Below are 16,787 nucleotides of genomic sequence, written 5' to 3' on the forward strand. Positions count from 1 at the left end.
AAGTGACTATTTTTGTAGATTACCCTATTTTAAATATCAAACAAGTTAAATGTTATATTGCATTTAGAAGTGTTTATAAATTGGGTTGAGCTCAGATTATATAAGGTATTTAAATTAATTTTTAAGCATGAGTTTGACTTGACTCGAAAAATAATTTTTTTCAAGCTCGAACTAATGTAAATTCAGATTTGACCCGCTTGCCTATATTTAATTTTTAAAATAATTTTTATTTAAAAATAAATTTTTAAAAATTATAATGTACTAAAAGAATAAAATAAAATTTTCCTAACACAATAAAAATACATTAAAATTATTTATATTAAAAAATACTATTATAAATATAATAAATATTTTATTGTATTAAATATAGTTTTAAAATTTTATATTCAGGTTAGGTTATTTAGGTAAATTTTTTTTGGGGTTGGGCAATAAATTTAATTGTTATTGGGTTAATAATTCAATATAAATAAATATATATAATTAATATAATTAATTTTTATAATATAATATATTTGGGTTGGGTTGGGTAAAAAGAATCTTGTCCAAGGCTCGATAAATATAGAAAATGAGGCTTAAATTTTATCAAAATCCATTTTTTAAGTCTTATATTTTCACTAAACTCACTCATTTTTTGAATGGACTTTCGGACTTAGGCGGATGACTCAGTCACTAACAAACTTATTTGTGCCTAATAGTAAAAAAAAAAAAAGCTCAATTTAACCAATTACTTATTTTATTTGATTAAAATAGAACATAAATTAGTGACCCTGGATATGATATACTTGTAATCTAAATATATACATGAAAACACAAATTTAGATGAAGCTACAAATGGGACCATATGATATTTGTTTTTTTAATTATATTACTAAATGTGATATTTAAATTATTTATAATATTTATCATACTTATAAATAATAATTTTGATTTTATTAAAATTGTTTTAAATGAATTTGTATAATAAATAAAAATTTAAACTTTATATTGAATTATTTTACATTTATTTATGTTTCCATTAAAAATTATATTACTCTAGTTTTTTCTCTCAATATATTACTCTAGTTTAATTATTTATATAACAAGTATTTTTATATTTTATATATAAAATTTTATTAATAATAAATTTATATAATCTAACTTTATATATTATATTAATTATATATTAACTACAAAGCATTATTAACTACAAACCATTAGGAAAATAATTTTTTTGCAAAAATAAAAAAATATTTTTATAATATATCAAAATTTTAAAATTTGTAAAAATTCTTTAGTAATGATGATGAATTTTCTTATTAGCACTATATTTAATATTTTAGTTATGCCAAATAATTCGAATAAAAATTTAAAAACTAATTACAATAATTGAAAGTATAATGTTTTAAAAATTAATTAAAATTAAAATTAAAAAACGTAGTTTAAGACTAAAATGAAAATAAAAGATATATTTTTATTGCATACAAAATAATATTTTAATCTTTAATTTATATATATATATATATATATATATATATATAAACTTTTAACTTCAATTAATCTTAATTTAAATCCACATTATTAGCAATAAAAATTTAAATTATGTAGAAAAATGAAAATATGATGTCGAATAACATTTTTTTAAATTAAAGAGTTGTGATTAAATTATTAATTTTAGATTTGGATAAAAATCACCTGAATTAATTTTTCATTTTGAATGAATTTTTATTTAATTATAATAAAAAATAGAATAAATCAAAAGTGTTCCTTTCGGTATTTAGACAGAATGTGGGCCCAGATTCATAAAAGAAAGTCCCGTGCGAGGCACGTGATGATGCACCTTTGGCAAAATTAAACAAAAGCCAGCTCTATTTAGCACCTACAGAGAGTGGATATTTCTATAACTGCTTTTTTATTTTTTCCTTCGCTACAGTCGTTCTCAGCGCCATCTTTTCTTTTTCTTTCTTCTTCATTTAAAGAGAAGGTTGAGGAACCCTAGCTGATATCTTTTTCCAAAATAAAATTGAAGGTTGAGGCTTTAGCTTTAGCTTTAGCTTTCCATTGAGACCATGACGACATCGTTTGGGAGTGCAACGAGTACCGTGATACCCAACGATCCCAAGATTAGAATGCAAAGCTTTACGGGGTTGAAATCTTTGCATTCTATAGCTTTGGCGAGGAATCATCGCGTGTTTACACTTCCCTTCTCCGCTCCTTCTGTTATTAGAGCTGTCTCTACGGTCAGTTTCATTTTGTTTCAGAAAAAAATGAAATTTAATTTTGTTTTGAATGTTAACTGTTGTTTGGAAGCTAAGTGAGTCTCAGAACATTTTTCAGCTTTTTACAACTTGTATGCCTTTTCACTTTCTTTTTTCTCAGTTTGTCTTTTTTCTTTTTACAAAAAGGATTCCTTTCCTTTTATATATATATATATATAATTGGATATATATATTTTTTGGTGAAAAAAATTGGATATATTTTAATTCCCTGCAATGTATATATCTACGCTAGAATAATTTTTATTATCTTTTTTCCTTGTGAATCTAAAATTGTAAATTTATGTATGAACGTGATTGTTTTAAATAAGTTGTTGAATCCCGTTTCAGCCAGTGAAACCCGAAACCAGTACAACAGAGCCAAAGCGAAGTAAAGTTGAAATATTCAAAGAACAAAGCAATTTCATTAGATACCCCCTTAATGAGGAGATATTGACTGATACACCCAATATAAACGAGGCTGCAACACAATTAATTAAGTTCCATGGGAGCTATCAACAGTATAACCGAGATGAGCGTGGTACAAGGTCTTATTCGTTCATGCTCCGAACCAAAAACCCCGGTGGAAAAGTCCCAAACCAGCTCTACTTGACAATGGATGATCTTGCTGATCAATTTGGTATCGGAACACTTAGATTGACCACAAGGCAAACGTTTCAGCTCCATGGAGTTTTGAAGAAGAACCTCAAGACGGTAATGAGCACGATTATTAAGAACATGGGTTCAACTCTTGGTGCCTGCGGGGATCTCAATAGAAATGTGCTTGCTCCTGCTGCTCCCTTGATGACAAAAGAGTGCCTGTTTGCCCAGGAAACTGCTGATAACATAGCTGCTCTGTTAACCCCGCAGTCAGGTTTTTACTATGATGTGTGGGTGGACGGGGAGAGGTTCATGACATCAGAGCCTCCGGAAGTAGTGAAGGCAAGGAATGATAATTCTCATAAAACGAATTTTCCAGATTCGCCTGAGCCAATATATGGGACTCAGTTCTTGCCGAGGAAGTTTAAAATTGCTGTCACTGTGCCAACTGATAACTCGGTGGATATCCTCACAAATGATATTGGTGTTGTCGTAGTTTCTGATGATAACGGGGAGCCTCAGGGATTCAACATCTATGTAAGCCTACTGTGTGACTTAAGAAGTCAAGTTTTTTTTTTTTTCAAAGTGTTTATATCTAAAAGCATCCATTTCTTGTTATTTTCATTGCAGGTTGGTGGTGGTATGGGAAGAACTCATAGAATGGAGGCCACTTTTCCTCGGCTGGGAGAACCGTTAGGTTATGTTCCAAAAGAGGACATTTTGTATGCTATTAAAGCCATTGTTGCTACTCAACGAGATCATGGCAGAAGGGATGACCGTAGATATAGTAGAATGAAATATTTGATCAGCTCTTGGGGGATTGAAGAGTTTAAAACTGTTGTTGAGCAATATTATGGAAAGAAATTTGAGCCTTTCCGTGAGTTGCCTGAATGGGAGTTTAAGAGTTACTTGGGATGGCATGAGCAGGTTTGTGTTTCTATTTGGAGATGTTGTACACGATGACTTTTGTTTCACTTATCAATTTCTGCATTGCTTAATTTCTAATTGTGTTTTGATCTTTTGATATTATGCCTGGCCTAGAGTGGTTTCAACTTAAATACGATCCTTAGAGTATACTATAGTGCATTTGATGACCTTCTTGGTCACTTCTGACTGGTTAGAAACTTTTGGCAGGGAGATGGTGCTTTGTTTTGCGGGCTTCATGTAGATAACGGTCGTGTTGGAGGGAAAATGAAAAAGACACTGAGGGAAGTAATAGAGAAGTATAACTTAAATGTGCGAATTACCCCAAACCAAAATATTATTTTGTGCGACATTCGTAGTGCATGGAGGCGTCCCATTACCACAGTTCTTGCTCAAGCTGGCCTGCTTGTAAGATGCTTATTACTTGCTATAATTGCCTATAGCTTTCTGAACCTTTAGTCTACAATATCTGCAAAAGTTTGAATTGAGCATCTTAATCAGAAGAAGATTTGCTTTGTCTGTTGTGGTACTTGTAGTTGCCAATCTTTGTAATACAGATTTTGAAGAAATAATAAAATTGATTAATTAAGAATTAGCTGCTGTTGTTAGCTCACTTAAAAGTTCCATAATTTTATGGCATGTTAGTAGCTAGAGAAGACCGATAGTATGGGATCATATGAATGGATGAACCAGTTAAGACATTTCATAGAATACCACTAAAAAGATTGGACAGAAGATATGAGATGACATTTCATTATATTTTTCAGTTGCTTTTTGTTTCCAGATGAGAAACCCCAATGTGGGTTAAGTGGGGTGCTTGCAGTGTGTAATGACGGGCAGCTTAAGGCCCCTAGTAATAAAGGAATGTGAGCATTTTCTTTATGTCTTCTATAAGCAGCAATAATGTGTTTAAGCATAATTGTCCCCGGAAAGAAGAAGAAAAAGAAAAAGAGGAAAAAAAGAAGGGCTCTGATATGATTAGTGGGATATTGCTCAAATATTGCCTAATGGACAATTAGGTGCATGCAAGAGTAAGATGGTTTTCACCCTTCAAAGTCAAGCGTAAATAATGTTAATCATTATTATTGTTTCCCTAAAGGCATCAGCTCATGGACTGAAAACCTTGGATTTATTGCAAATCTGCTCTCAAGTTACAAAACCTCAATGCTAGAGTAGATTTCACCTATGTTACTTGGACTCTAGTGTAAGTGTCGCGTATGAGTATGTGTCTGACTAGGATATGTTCAATTTTCTTTTTCAAGTTTTTCCATGTATTTGGAGGGTTCTTGGAGAGTTATATCCCTATACCTATGTACAGATATATTTGTAACAAGAGTGTTAGACACGTTTACTTCAAATGAAAAACTTGGGAGTATATGATTGTTACACAATATTCCAATTGTAAAATCAGATTGCATAAGCATATGGTGTTCATGAAACTTTTTTTTTTTTTTTTGGTAGCATGGGTTTCACCTAGTTAATAATATTCAGGGACATATGCCCTATGCGGTCTGCACTTTGCTGCCCTCCCCCCCCTTTTATTATTTTCTTTTTAAATTTTCCTTGGGTTGCAGTAATGTTATATGGTTCATTAAGAAGTGTTTCCTTTGCTTCTTAATATTCATTCTAAGAATTTCTTTACCTTATTCTCTCTTATTATGCTATAATTTACACTTCAAATTAGATGTATAGCTGACTGCTTCTTGGTCTGAGCAGCATCCTAAATTTGTAGATCCCCTGAACTTAACAGCTATGGCATGTCCAGCTTTCCCACTTTGCCCACTGGCAATAACAGAAGCTGAACGAGGCATACCCGACATCCTCAAGCGTGTCAGATCCGTCTTTGAGAAGGTATGTTTATCAAATACACAATCTTGTTAAATTTAAAAGACCCCTTATCCCAAACAACAACACTGGCTTAACACTCTAATTAAAAAAAAAAGGGACTGGCTTAACACTGAAGTAAACCTGCTGAATTATTTTCAAACTGACATTTAACTTCTCCATGATCCTTTTCAAGATGTTTTGTGCATGGCCCTCATTTAATTTTGTCTCAAGTTTTCCTAATCTAGTCAATTCTGCAAATCCTCTTCCCTATCTATTATTTAACTTGGTATGAAATCAGGTTCGGAAGTTTACTAAACAGAGGTCTTGCCTAATTTCAGGTCGGTCTGAAGTACAATGATTCTGTGGTGATCAGAATAACTGGCTGCCCTAATGGTTGTGCTAGACCGTACATGGCTGAGCTTGGACTGGTTGGTGATGGTCCCAACAGCTATCAGGTAGTTCAATCATATGAAGTGATGCCTTTCCATCCTAATCAATTCCTAGCATAACTGGGTCATTGGGATTTTTTTTGTTAAAATCAGATTTGGCTTGGAGGAACACCAAATCAAACCCAATTAGCAAGAAGTTTTATGGACAAAGTCAAAGTTCAGGATCTTGAAAATGTTTTTGAACCTTTGTTCTACTACTGGAAACAAAAAAGACAACCAAAAGAATCATTTGGTGACTTCACAGCCCGCATTGTAAGTACTCGAACAACTATCATTCTCTTCAGGCACAATAGTAGGAAAGTATTCTATTTCCTTTGTCAATTTTTATCCATATTCCTTTGTGAAAGTCATTTATGATACAGTGAACTCATGGCACAGAAACTGATGAGGATGTTGATTTCTTGCAGGGATTTGAAAAACTTAAAGAGCTCGTGGACAAGTGGGAAGGTGTAGTGCAAACGCCACCAGCAAGGTATAACCTAAAGCTTTTTGCCGATAAAGAGACATATGAAGCCATGGATGAGCTTGCAAAGCTGCAAAACAAGAGTGCTCATCAGCTGGCAATTGAAGTCATTCGCAATTTTGTTGCTTCCCAGCAAAATGGTAAAAGTGAACGAGTCATTTGAGAAACTATTACTGCTGCATTTTCTCTTTTGGACTTCGATACCATTAGCCAACATCTAAAGCGGATGAAATCATTTTGTATTCCAGTTTTGGTATTGTATTAGCATTATACAGGATCTGGGTTCTCTATATTCAGGAGAAGTTTCTCGAATTTGCTTTAAAAAATACAATTCCCAGTGTTGTAGTTTTGTGCCTTTAGATATTTCTTCTTGACTGGGCAGGAATTGTAAGGCAATTTCAAAACACTGAGCTATAAAACTAGAAAGGATTGAACCTGGATAACATAGCTGATTACACAGTTCTTTTCAGAATTCTCCATTCAAGTAAAACGAAAACAAGAAAAGTGTGACATCAAAACCAGAAACAACGCTAATATTTGTATTATAATAGCGTGTAGAAGAAGCTAATAAAGAGAGGACAAATGGACAAATCCCTTCTCCTTCAGGCTTTCTACTGTTTCCTTGAGGCCGGCATCCAAAGGAATGAATTCTATACCCAAGCTTTTTGCTTTTTCCTTTGACACCTGATATGTTGGCACATACGGCTTGTCACCTGCACATCTGTCAATTTTTTTTAATCAAATCACCGCTGCTTAAGTATACATCCCAACCTCCAGCATGTAACATAACACGTAAGATATCATTTTAGGTTAAAAACAGATATAACAAATCATGGCGGGTTGATATCAAGTGTTCGGATTGGATCGGAAGTTTGACTTACTTTTGTGGAAGTTGCAAAGAAGGATAGAGGCGGTGTAAGATGTTGACAATTTCTGAGTAATGTACAACCCTCTCAACTAAACAATATCTACCACTAGCTAATGGAATCTCAAATGCCTGGATATGTGCAGTTGCAACATCCTTAACATTCACCCAACCAAAAGTTGCATTGGGAAAAGTTTCTGCTCCTGCACAATGAAACAACAGAACGATCGTGAACAAAAGTTGTCTTTGTAATTTTCTTTGTTTAAATTAATTTTCTCCACCACTGAGGTAGAAAATACTTACCGCCATTTATGGTGCGAACGACAATGTCTAAATGGAGAAAGAAAATAGTGGCCTAAAATACCTTTAATCAAGTTTAAAATTGCTGCAGCACTGGTGTTAAGTGTTGGCTGTAAAAGAGGGCCAATCACCATTGCAGGGTTTATGGCAACCATGTCAATGCCCTTCTCCTTTGAAAATTTCCAGGCAGAATCCTCGGCCATTGTTTTTGAGACTACGTACCATAGCTGAATTAAAAAAAAAAAAAAACCAAAAAAAAAAAAAAGTAAAAAAGAGGACAAATTTTCAGCATTAATTTACATATATAAACTTATCACTCACTTAAATGTTAGGGGCTGTAGCATGGACAAATTGTATAGTTCACAAACATAGAAATGTAATGCAACTTATAGCAGCAACAAGGCAACAACTAGCCGGTTATGCAACCTTGCAAAAATTGTTCCATAACGTGTACTCAAACTCAAATATCTGAGACTCGAACTCTGCAGAAATGATAGGATTGGCATCCATTCTAGTAAATATAGGTTTAAGAGTTCATAAACTGGATAAAGTTCATATTCGATACAAGTTGGACCACCAATCATCAAGCATGGATTAAGATCTTATGAAACCAATTGTGAAATTCTGAAAAACTTATCTTGATTCTTCATGATCGTATTCTTATTTGTTCAACAACAAAACTATTGGCATCAGTATACAATCCTTTTCTTGCTCAAATTTCCATAATTATTTCAATATAACAGGTTCAAGTTGTAAAAGATAACACAAAACATTCAGCAGATGGGATTGAAGACATACGCACCTTTAAGTCCTTACAGTAATCAGGATCGCTAAACCAATTCTCGTCAACCACAACATCGGGAGTTCGAGGTTTTCCGTTATATGCGACTGCAGCTATAGAAGATGTCAATACCACTCGTTTAACGGAAGGGGTCTTAGCGCATGAGCTCAGAACATTCAGTGTTCCTTTCACAGCGGGATCAAGTAACTCTGCCTGATATCATGATAAACAAAATTCATAACCTTGATTGTATATAGGGTGGAAAGAGAAGGGGTATATTCAATGTAGATCAAGGATGTAAGGTCAACCTCTGGGTCAAGGACATCGTGATAGAATGGAGATGCAGTGTGGAAAACACCTACACAACCTTCAACCACAGGATCAAAGGAACCTTGTTCCAATAGGTCTGCTTTTAACAACATGAGCCTGCTCTCAGCACCCTCAAGTCCAAGCAAGTGTTGTGTCTTCCTTGGATCATCTAATGAAATATCACTTGTAAGTAAGAGCAACAATGAGTAAAGCAACGAAAAAAAAAAGCATGAAAAAGGAGCAGACTTGGGTCACGAACAGAGGCTTTGACAGTGTAACCACGAAGTAGAAGCTGCTTCACAAGCCATGAAGCGATGTAGCCAGAGGCTCCGGTTACACACACGGTTTTTCCTGCACCGCTGCTCATTTTCCTCCCTTTACTAATATTTCTTTTTTATTTTTGGTGATTTTTGCTCTATTCTGTGGCTGTCAATTGCATATTCTTATCTTTGTTTCCTTCTCTTTATTTTAGTGTGGAGTTTCTTCCATCAAACAAATGTAGAGATCACATTTGCTTGGAATCTTTTGTCAGATTGGGCCGAATCTAGATAATAGAAGTCATATATATTTCAATAAATGTCACATTATTTAATTTAGTATCAACTTTATTATATAAAAATGTTCACTGCCTGCGCTCTAATTTAATCTTTTACTAACAAGGGTAGGAAATTATATCCAATTTAAACTTAATCTCAACAGTAAACCAAATTAATTTTTGTCATTTTTACTATATTTGATAAGAAATGTTGTATCACAGCCCATTATTTATTGCATTGGGCCTAGCCTTCTAGGCCCATCCTATGAGTAAGGCTTCAAGGTTTTTCTTTTTTTTTTTTATTATATATATTTAAATTTTTTTAGAGTGTGTTTGGACGAGAGGTTGCGGAGGAAATTCTCATTTAAATTAAAAGGTTTAAAATTAAAATAAAAAATTTATTTGTACAATAAAAATAATAAAGAATTTTAAATTTTATTAGCTTATATATATTCTTCAAAGATTATTGGTAGATTATATAAAAAAAAAAGAAACCTATGCTCTTTGTGTCATTATGCAAAAGTAGGAATCAAGGCACTCCTTCTATGCAATTAATTGGGAGGAGAGTCATAAAGAAAGTTAGGGTGAAGGTGGAAGATCTCTCTAACCATGATATAATGGTCTTAGAGGATTCCAAAACCCTTAAATATGATTTAAAGAGAAATTAGTTAGGTCTTCAAGTATGTCATAGACAATAGGTGATTTTATTGATTACAATGATATCAAACTTTTAAATAGTGATATGTTAACTAGTTCTGAAGATGAAATTCCATTCATATAGTTTCCTGATTGGGTTCATGATCTAATGGAGGACAGTCATTGTTAAACTTTTAGCTAAGAAATCAGGTTTAGTTTCTTATTGAAGAAAAAGCTATGCTCTTTCGAAGTCAACTCAACAATTTCAATTAATGGACTTAAAGAATGATTATTACTAAATAAAGTTTAGATCAAAAGAGAATTATATGAAAGTGTTTTCAGAAGTTCCCCGGATTATCTTTAGTCAATATCTAATGTTGCAACCATTCTTGACTACTCAATGGTATTCACATCAGGTTCTGATGCGTATCCAGTTACCAGGTTTTTCCAGAGCAATTGTAAGGTAATTTCAAAACACTGAACTATAAAACTAGACAGGATTGAACCTGGAAAATATAGCTGATTATATCAGTTCTTTCCACAATTCTCCATTCAAGTAAAACGAAAACAAGAAAAGTGTGACATCAAAACCAGAAACAACCCTAATATATGTATTATAATAGCGTGTAGAAGAAGCTAATAAAGAGAGGTCAAATGGACAAATCCCTTCTCCTTCAAGCTTTCAACTGTTTCCTTGAGGCTGACATCCAAAGGAATGAATTCTATACCCAAGGTTTTTGCTTTTTCCTTTGACACCTGATATGTTGGCACATACGGCTTATCACCCGCACATCTGTCAAAATTTTTTTATTTTTTATTATCAAATCACCACTGCTTAAGTATACATCCCAACCCCCACCATGTAACATAACAGATAAGATATCATTTTAGATTAAAAAATAGAAATAGCAAATCATGGCGGGTTGATATCAAGTGTTCAGACTTGACACCACTCCCGGATTCGATCGGAAGTTAATAACATACTTTTGTGGAAGTTGCAAAGAAGGATAGAGGTGGTGTAAGATGTTGACAATTTCTGAGTGATGTACAACTCTCTCAACTAAACAATATCTGCCACTTGCTGATGGAATCTCAAATGCCTGTATATGTGCAGTTGCAACATCCTGAACATTCACCCAACCAAGAGTTGCATTGGGAAAAGTTTCTGCTCCTGCACAATGAAACAACAGAAAGATCGTAAACAAAAGTTGTCTCTGTAGTTTTCCTTTTTTAAATTTATTTTCTCCATCACTGAGGTAGAAAATACTTACCGCCATATATGACGTGAATGACAATGTCTAAATGGAGAAAGAAATAGTGGCCTAAAATACCTTTAATCAATTTTAAAATTGCTGCAGCACTGGTGTTAAGTGTTGGCTGTAAAAGAGGGCCAATCACCATTGCAGGGTTTAACGCAACCATGTCAATGCCCTTCTCCTTTGAAAATTTCCAGGCAGAATCCTCGGCCATTGTTTTTGAGACTACGTACCATAGCTGAATTAAAAAAGAAATTATAACAAAAAAGAAACATTAAGTAAAAAGAGGACAAATTTTCAGCATTAATTTACATATACAATCTTATCATTCACTTAAATGTTAGGGGCTGTAGCATGAACAAATTGTATAGTTCACAAACATAGAAATGAAATGCAAATTATAGCAGCAACAAGGCAACAACTAGCCGGTTATGCAACCTTGCAAAAATTGTTCCATAACGTGTACCAAACTCAAATATCTGAGATTCGAAATCTGCAGTAATGATAGGATTGGCACCCATTCTTGCAATACGATGGAGCAAGCATATAGGCTTTAAGAGTTCACGAACTGGAAAAAGTTCATATTCGATACAAGTTGGACCACCAATCATCAAGCATGGATTAAGATATTATGAAACCAAATGTGAGATTCTGAGAAACTTATCTTGATTCTTCATGATCTTATCCTTGTTTGTTCAACAACTAAACAAATATTATCAGAATACAATCCTTTTCTTGCTCAAATTTCCATAATTATTTCAATATATCAGGTTGAAGTTGTAAAAGAAAACACAAAACATTCAGCAGATGGGATTGAAGACATACGCACCTTTAAGTCCTTACAGTAATCAGGATCGCTAAACCAATTCTCGTCAACCACAACATCGGGAGTTCGAGGTTTTCCGTTATATGCGACTGCAGCTATAGAAGATGTCAATACCACTCGTTTAACGGAAGGGGTCTTAGCGCATGAGCTCAAAACATTCAGTGTTCCTTTCACAGCGGGATCGAGTAATTCTGCCTGATATCATGATAAACAAAATTCATAACCTTGATTGTATATAGGGTGGAAAGAGAAGGGGTATATTCAATGTAGATCAAGAAGGGAAGGTCAACCTGTGGGTCAAGGACATGGTGATAGACGGGAGATGCAGTGTGGAAAACACCTACACAACCTTCAACCACAGAATCAAAGGAACCTTGTTCCAATAGATCTGCTTTGAACAACATGAGCCTGCTCTCAGCACCCTCAAGTCCAAGCAAGTGTTGTGTCTTCCTTGGATCATCTAATGAAATATCACTTGTAAGTAAGAGCAACAATGAGTAACGCAACGAAAAAAAAAAAAGCATGAAAAAGGAACAGACTTGGGTCACGAACAGAGGCTTTGACAGTGTAACCACGAAGTAGAAGCTGCTTAACAAGCCATGACGCGATGTAGCCAGAGGCTCCGGTTACACACACGGTTTTTCCTGCTCCGCTGCTCATTTTCCTCCCTTTACTTGTTTCTTTTTGGTGACTTTTGCTCTATTCTGTGTCTGTCAATTGCATGTTCTTCTGTTTCCTTCTCTTTGACAGTTACGTTTCTTTATTTGAACCAACAACAACAACAATAATAATAATAACAGTTAGGTTTTTTTTTTTTTTTTTGAGTTTTAGTGTTTAGTTTGTATCTAAAACTATTATAAGTCAATTGAATATTAGCTCGATTGACACGAGTATTGTTGTCAATGTAGGAAGATGTGGGTTCGAGTGCATTGAAGTACATTATTCTCTTACTTATATGTTAGGAGAGGCCATTATCCTTTTACTATGTGTTTGTAGGAGAGATTTAAAAGAAAATTTTCATTTAAAAAAATAAATTTATTTATATGAATAAAATTAGTAAAGAATTTTAAGTTTTATCTGCTTATATATGTTCTTCAAAGATTTATTTGTAGATTATAAACATTAAAAAAAAATGCTTATGCTCTATGCTTCTAAATGGGAGGAGAGTCATAAAGAAAGTTAGACTAAGGGAGGAAGATCTCCCTAACGATGATATGATGGCCTCAAAGGATTCCAGAAGCCCTAAGATGTCATTTAAGGAGAAATTACTTAGGTCTTAAAGTATGCTATAAACAATGGATGAGTCTATTGATTACAATGATATCGAAATTTCGGATGGAGATGTGTTAACTAGTTTTGAAGATGGAATTCCATCTATAAAGTTCTTTGATTGGGCTCAAAATCTAATGAAGAAGAGCCTGTCCTGGATAGTCATTGTTAAACTCTTAAGCAGGTAATCAAGTATAATGCCTTGTTGAACAAATGTTATGCTTTTTGGAAGCCAACTCAACAATTTCAATTAATGGACTTAAAGATGATTATTACTAAGCAAAGTTTACATCAAAAGCTGATTATACGAAAGTGCTTTCGGAAGGTCCCTAAATTGTCTTTAGTTAATATCTAATGTTGCAACCTTAGTGTACATCATTCTTGATTACTCAACTGCATTCACATCAGGTTATGATGTGTATCTGGTTACCAGGTTTGTCCAGAGCAATGTATCCTCAAAGTGCTTGGTGACACTATTGGAAAGGTTATTAGAATTGACTATAATACTCATAGTGAATCTAGAGTTTTTTTTTTTTAAAAGAGGGTTGTTTTATCGATTTTCATGGTCCATTAATTTCAAAAATTAGAATTGATGGGAATCTTTAATGAGTTAGTCTTGCCTAACATTTTTTTAATGTGATCGCTATGGTCATAGAAATTGTAACACCTTAAACCCGGCCTAAAAGTTTGGATCAAATCCAGATGTCACATTCATTACCGAAGTGATCGTAGGTAAATATTACAAAACAACCGATATGTCAAATTATGATATTTCATCGTTTGATAACCAGTCAGAAAAATTACAGTTAATATCGTATATATATAAGCGAAATAAAACTTAGAATAAATCGAATAAAACTTAAATCGGAATTTGTACCACAGTATTATAAACTTTACATTTCGAAATTGAATGACAAATAGATCTGAAAATATAACTCATACTGAATTTTCACCAAGATTGTCTGAGACCTCCGTACAAAACGAGTCCAGCATTAAAATTCTGAGAAGATACCTGAAAAGGAAACACTAAGAGGGGGTAAGCTACTCGAGCTCAGTGTGAGACCGAAACAAGACTAAACACACATATTCAGATTTCAAATCAGTATTGCGTTAGATTTACAGATAAAAATCGTGTCAGAAAGAAACTTGGAACTAACGTCCCAATAGAACAGAAATCGCACTCACATCAATTAACTAACAGACAGACATAGCACAGGCAAACAGTCAAGCACCCAGAACATACAAATAGACATGGATGAAATGCCGTCAAATAAAACCCACCCATCCAGCCAAAATACCTCTCCGTCCCCCTATCACACCCCATAAGAGCTGTTTAAGCTCATCCAACCGAAACACACCACATAGGACCTCGAGGGCCCATCTAACCCTACACACCATATATGTGGACGAAGCCACTCAAATAACAATACACAACAATGCTGGAGTATGTGTCGTATAGTGAAATATGGTAATCTGCTGTACAGACAAGTTGTAGTATTAACTGCCAGAACAAATAACCGTACGCAACAAAGCTGATGCACATGCAGTACAATGCGATAAATCACTGTACGAGTAAATTGCAATAGAACTGCCAGATCAGATCAGAATCAGACTCCCTTCTCTTCACAAACCCACCAAAAAATTCTTAACTTTATGCAAGTGTATGCATGCACACAAATTCAGAGAACAGAGACACTTACATAGTCAGTCAGACGGAACAGATATGCAACACACCCCACAGACCAGATTCAAAATCATACATCACACATAATCATCACAGATATCGAGTTTTGAACACTCTCACTAAACTTAGCTAAGGGTCAGAGCACACACAAACATATATTCAGATTAGAATTGCACACAGAACCAATATAAGTGTCTTAAAACCACACGCCCCTGTGCTCTGGCCGTGTCGTAATGCCTAGGCTATGTGGGAGATCAAAAGCCCGTTTGAGGAGGGGCATACGCCCGTGTGACTGAGGCACACGACCATGTGAAGAGAGGTACATGACCGTGGGGATAGACACGGCTGACATGGTGGTGTGAGGGTCTCACATGCCCGTGTACCCATCAGACACGGCCGTGTGTCCAAAACACATGCCCGTGTGGGATCCCTAAATCTCCAAATTAGCCATACGACCATGTGGCCAGGCCATGTGGCACCCAAATCACACAATCCCAATTCCCAATCACATATGCCTGTGTACTCGAGGGACACGGCCGTGTGAAAATTGACAAAATCCTCAAATCGGCCACACGACCGTGTGGCATCCAATTCAGCCCCGAAAACCTAATTCCCTAAAGCATACGACCGTGTGAACTGAAACATGCCCGTGTGGAAACCCCCATGGCCACGAAACCACTTCGGAACAAGCCAAAAAATACCGTTTCAGCCTTCGTAACAGCCCCAACCTTCGCAATGACATAAGAGGGTTGGGATATGTTGTATTTCCCAAACCTTTTTCAGCAACTAAACCCAAAGTTGACAGTTTAAAGCACAATTGAGAATTTGTCGAAACAATAATTCACAAAAATAAAAGTTGACAAGATTTGAATTCCCACACCTGTTTTGCAAACGAAAATGTTCAGATGTCGACCTGATGACCATGAAAAATGAAGCTTCGCCGAAACCACCACACAACCCTTTTCCAAAAAAAAAAAAAAAAGAAGAAAAGAAAAACCAAGAGAGGGAGAGGGGAAAAAATGTGCAGAAAAACGAGAAAGGAATAAAATAAAAATAATAAAATAAAATAAAAATGATTAAATAATTTAGCTTCAAATAAAACCACCATTTAACCAACAAAACATAAAAAAAATTAAAACTTTTCCAAAACCCTCCCAAAAGGTCTCGAACCAAGGGTCAAACTATCACCCACACAACCACCAGACCAATAGGCTGATTCTGTCGCTTGAACGTGCCACTAAATAGATTAGCACTCCCTTCTCACTGACCTTAACTACAAAACCCAAAAACTTCTAACCCCAAAATTCGAGGTGTTACAACGCACCCCTCTTTAAAAAAAATTTGTCCCCGAAATTTCCAACTAATAGAACAATGGCACAACACAACCACCACCACGCTTTCGCTGTGCTCTCTAGCCTGAACAGAACCAAATCAAACCTAAGATCTCATACACACACCCAGAACACTTAACTACTAAGGCAGATACACAATTGTCCTATCACCCACAATTTTAATACTTTAATCTAAATGTCAAAACATTCAACACCATACTGTTTCAAAATCGTCGAGGACACTCTTAAATTCGATGTTCGATGGACCCGCATCGAAAACATGCTCTCGCCTTCTTCTAACACTTACCCAAATGACATTTCTCACAGTGCTCACAAAACGAAGTGATCGCACCACTACCAGCACCCTTCGAAAAACCACCATTGCCACTTAAATGCGTTCTAACATGCTTCACAGAACGAGATTCCAACCTCGGAGGACTACGGTCTCATTTCTTTTCACAATCTTCGCACCTAGCTTGAAATGTTTCACTAGTCTGCCTC

General features: G+C 34.9%; 3 protein-coding genes across 5 annotated transcripts; 1 reads left to right on the forward strand and 2 right to left on the reverse strand.

Moving 5' to 3' along the window:
• The first annotated feature begins 1,827 nt into the window (after nt 1-1,827).
• Nucleotides 1,828-6,937, forward strand: LOC108450396 (sulfite reductase [ferredoxin], chloroplastic-like). Its single transcript, XM_017748000.2, has 8 exons — nt 1,828-2,216; nt 2,583-3,368; nt 3,462-3,758; nt 3,966-4,163; nt 5,472-5,606; nt 5,921-6,037; nt 6,125-6,283; nt 6,439-6,937. Exons 1-8 carry the CDS (start codon nt 2,046-2,048, stop codon nt 6,655-6,657), a joined length of 2,082 nt encoding a protein of 693 aa, XP_017603489.1. The 5' UTR covers nt 1,828-2,045; the 3' UTR covers nt 6,658-6,937.
• On the reverse strand, nt 6,907-9,283 carry LOC108450403 (phenylacetaldehyde reductase-like). 3 transcript variants are annotated; one of them, XM_053030534.1, is made up of 6 exons: nt 9,009-9,283; nt 8,749-8,918; nt 8,462-8,653; nt 7,724-7,886; nt 7,376-7,562; nt 6,907-7,215 (listed from the first exon to the last, which is right to left on the reverse strand). In XM_053030534.1, the coding sequence occupies exons 1-6, from the start codon at nt 9,055-9,057 to the stop codon at nt 7,059-7,061; spliced, it is 918 nt and encodes a 305-aa protein (XP_052886494.1). In that variant the 5' UTR covers nt 9,058-9,283; the 3' UTR covers nt 6,907-7,058. The 3 variants fall into 3 exon arrangements, with proteins under 3 accessions (XP_052886494.1, XP_017603501.1, XP_017603510.1); XM_017748012.2 differs by having other exon boundaries at nt 8,996-9,279; XM_017748021.2 differs by having other exon boundaries at nt 7,103-7,207; nt 8,996-9,282.
• Nucleotides 9,284-10,420: 1,137 nt separating this feature from the next.
• On the reverse strand, nt 10,421-12,914 carry LOC108450416 (phenylacetaldehyde reductase-like). The gene is made up of 6 exons (XM_017748033.2): nt 12,542-12,914; nt 12,293-12,462; nt 12,006-12,197; nt 11,252-11,414; nt 10,905-11,091; nt 10,421-10,713 (listed from the first exon to the last, which is right to left on the reverse strand). The coding sequence occupies exons 1-6, from the start codon at nt 12,660-12,662 to the stop codon at nt 10,557-10,559; spliced, it is 990 nt and encodes a 329-aa protein (XP_017603522.1). The 5' UTR covers nt 12,663-12,914; the 3' UTR covers nt 10,421-10,556.
• Nucleotides 12,915-16,787: the final 3,873 nt, after the last annotated feature.

Source organism: Gossypium arboreum, chromosome 7 (genome assembly GCF_025698485.1).
Source record: "Gossypium arboreum isolate Shixiya-1 chromosome 7, ASM2569848v2, whole genome shotgun sequence".
Taxonomy (NCBI): domain Eukaryota; kingdom Viridiplantae; phylum Streptophyta; class Magnoliopsida; order Malvales; family Malvaceae; genus Gossypium; species Gossypium arboreum.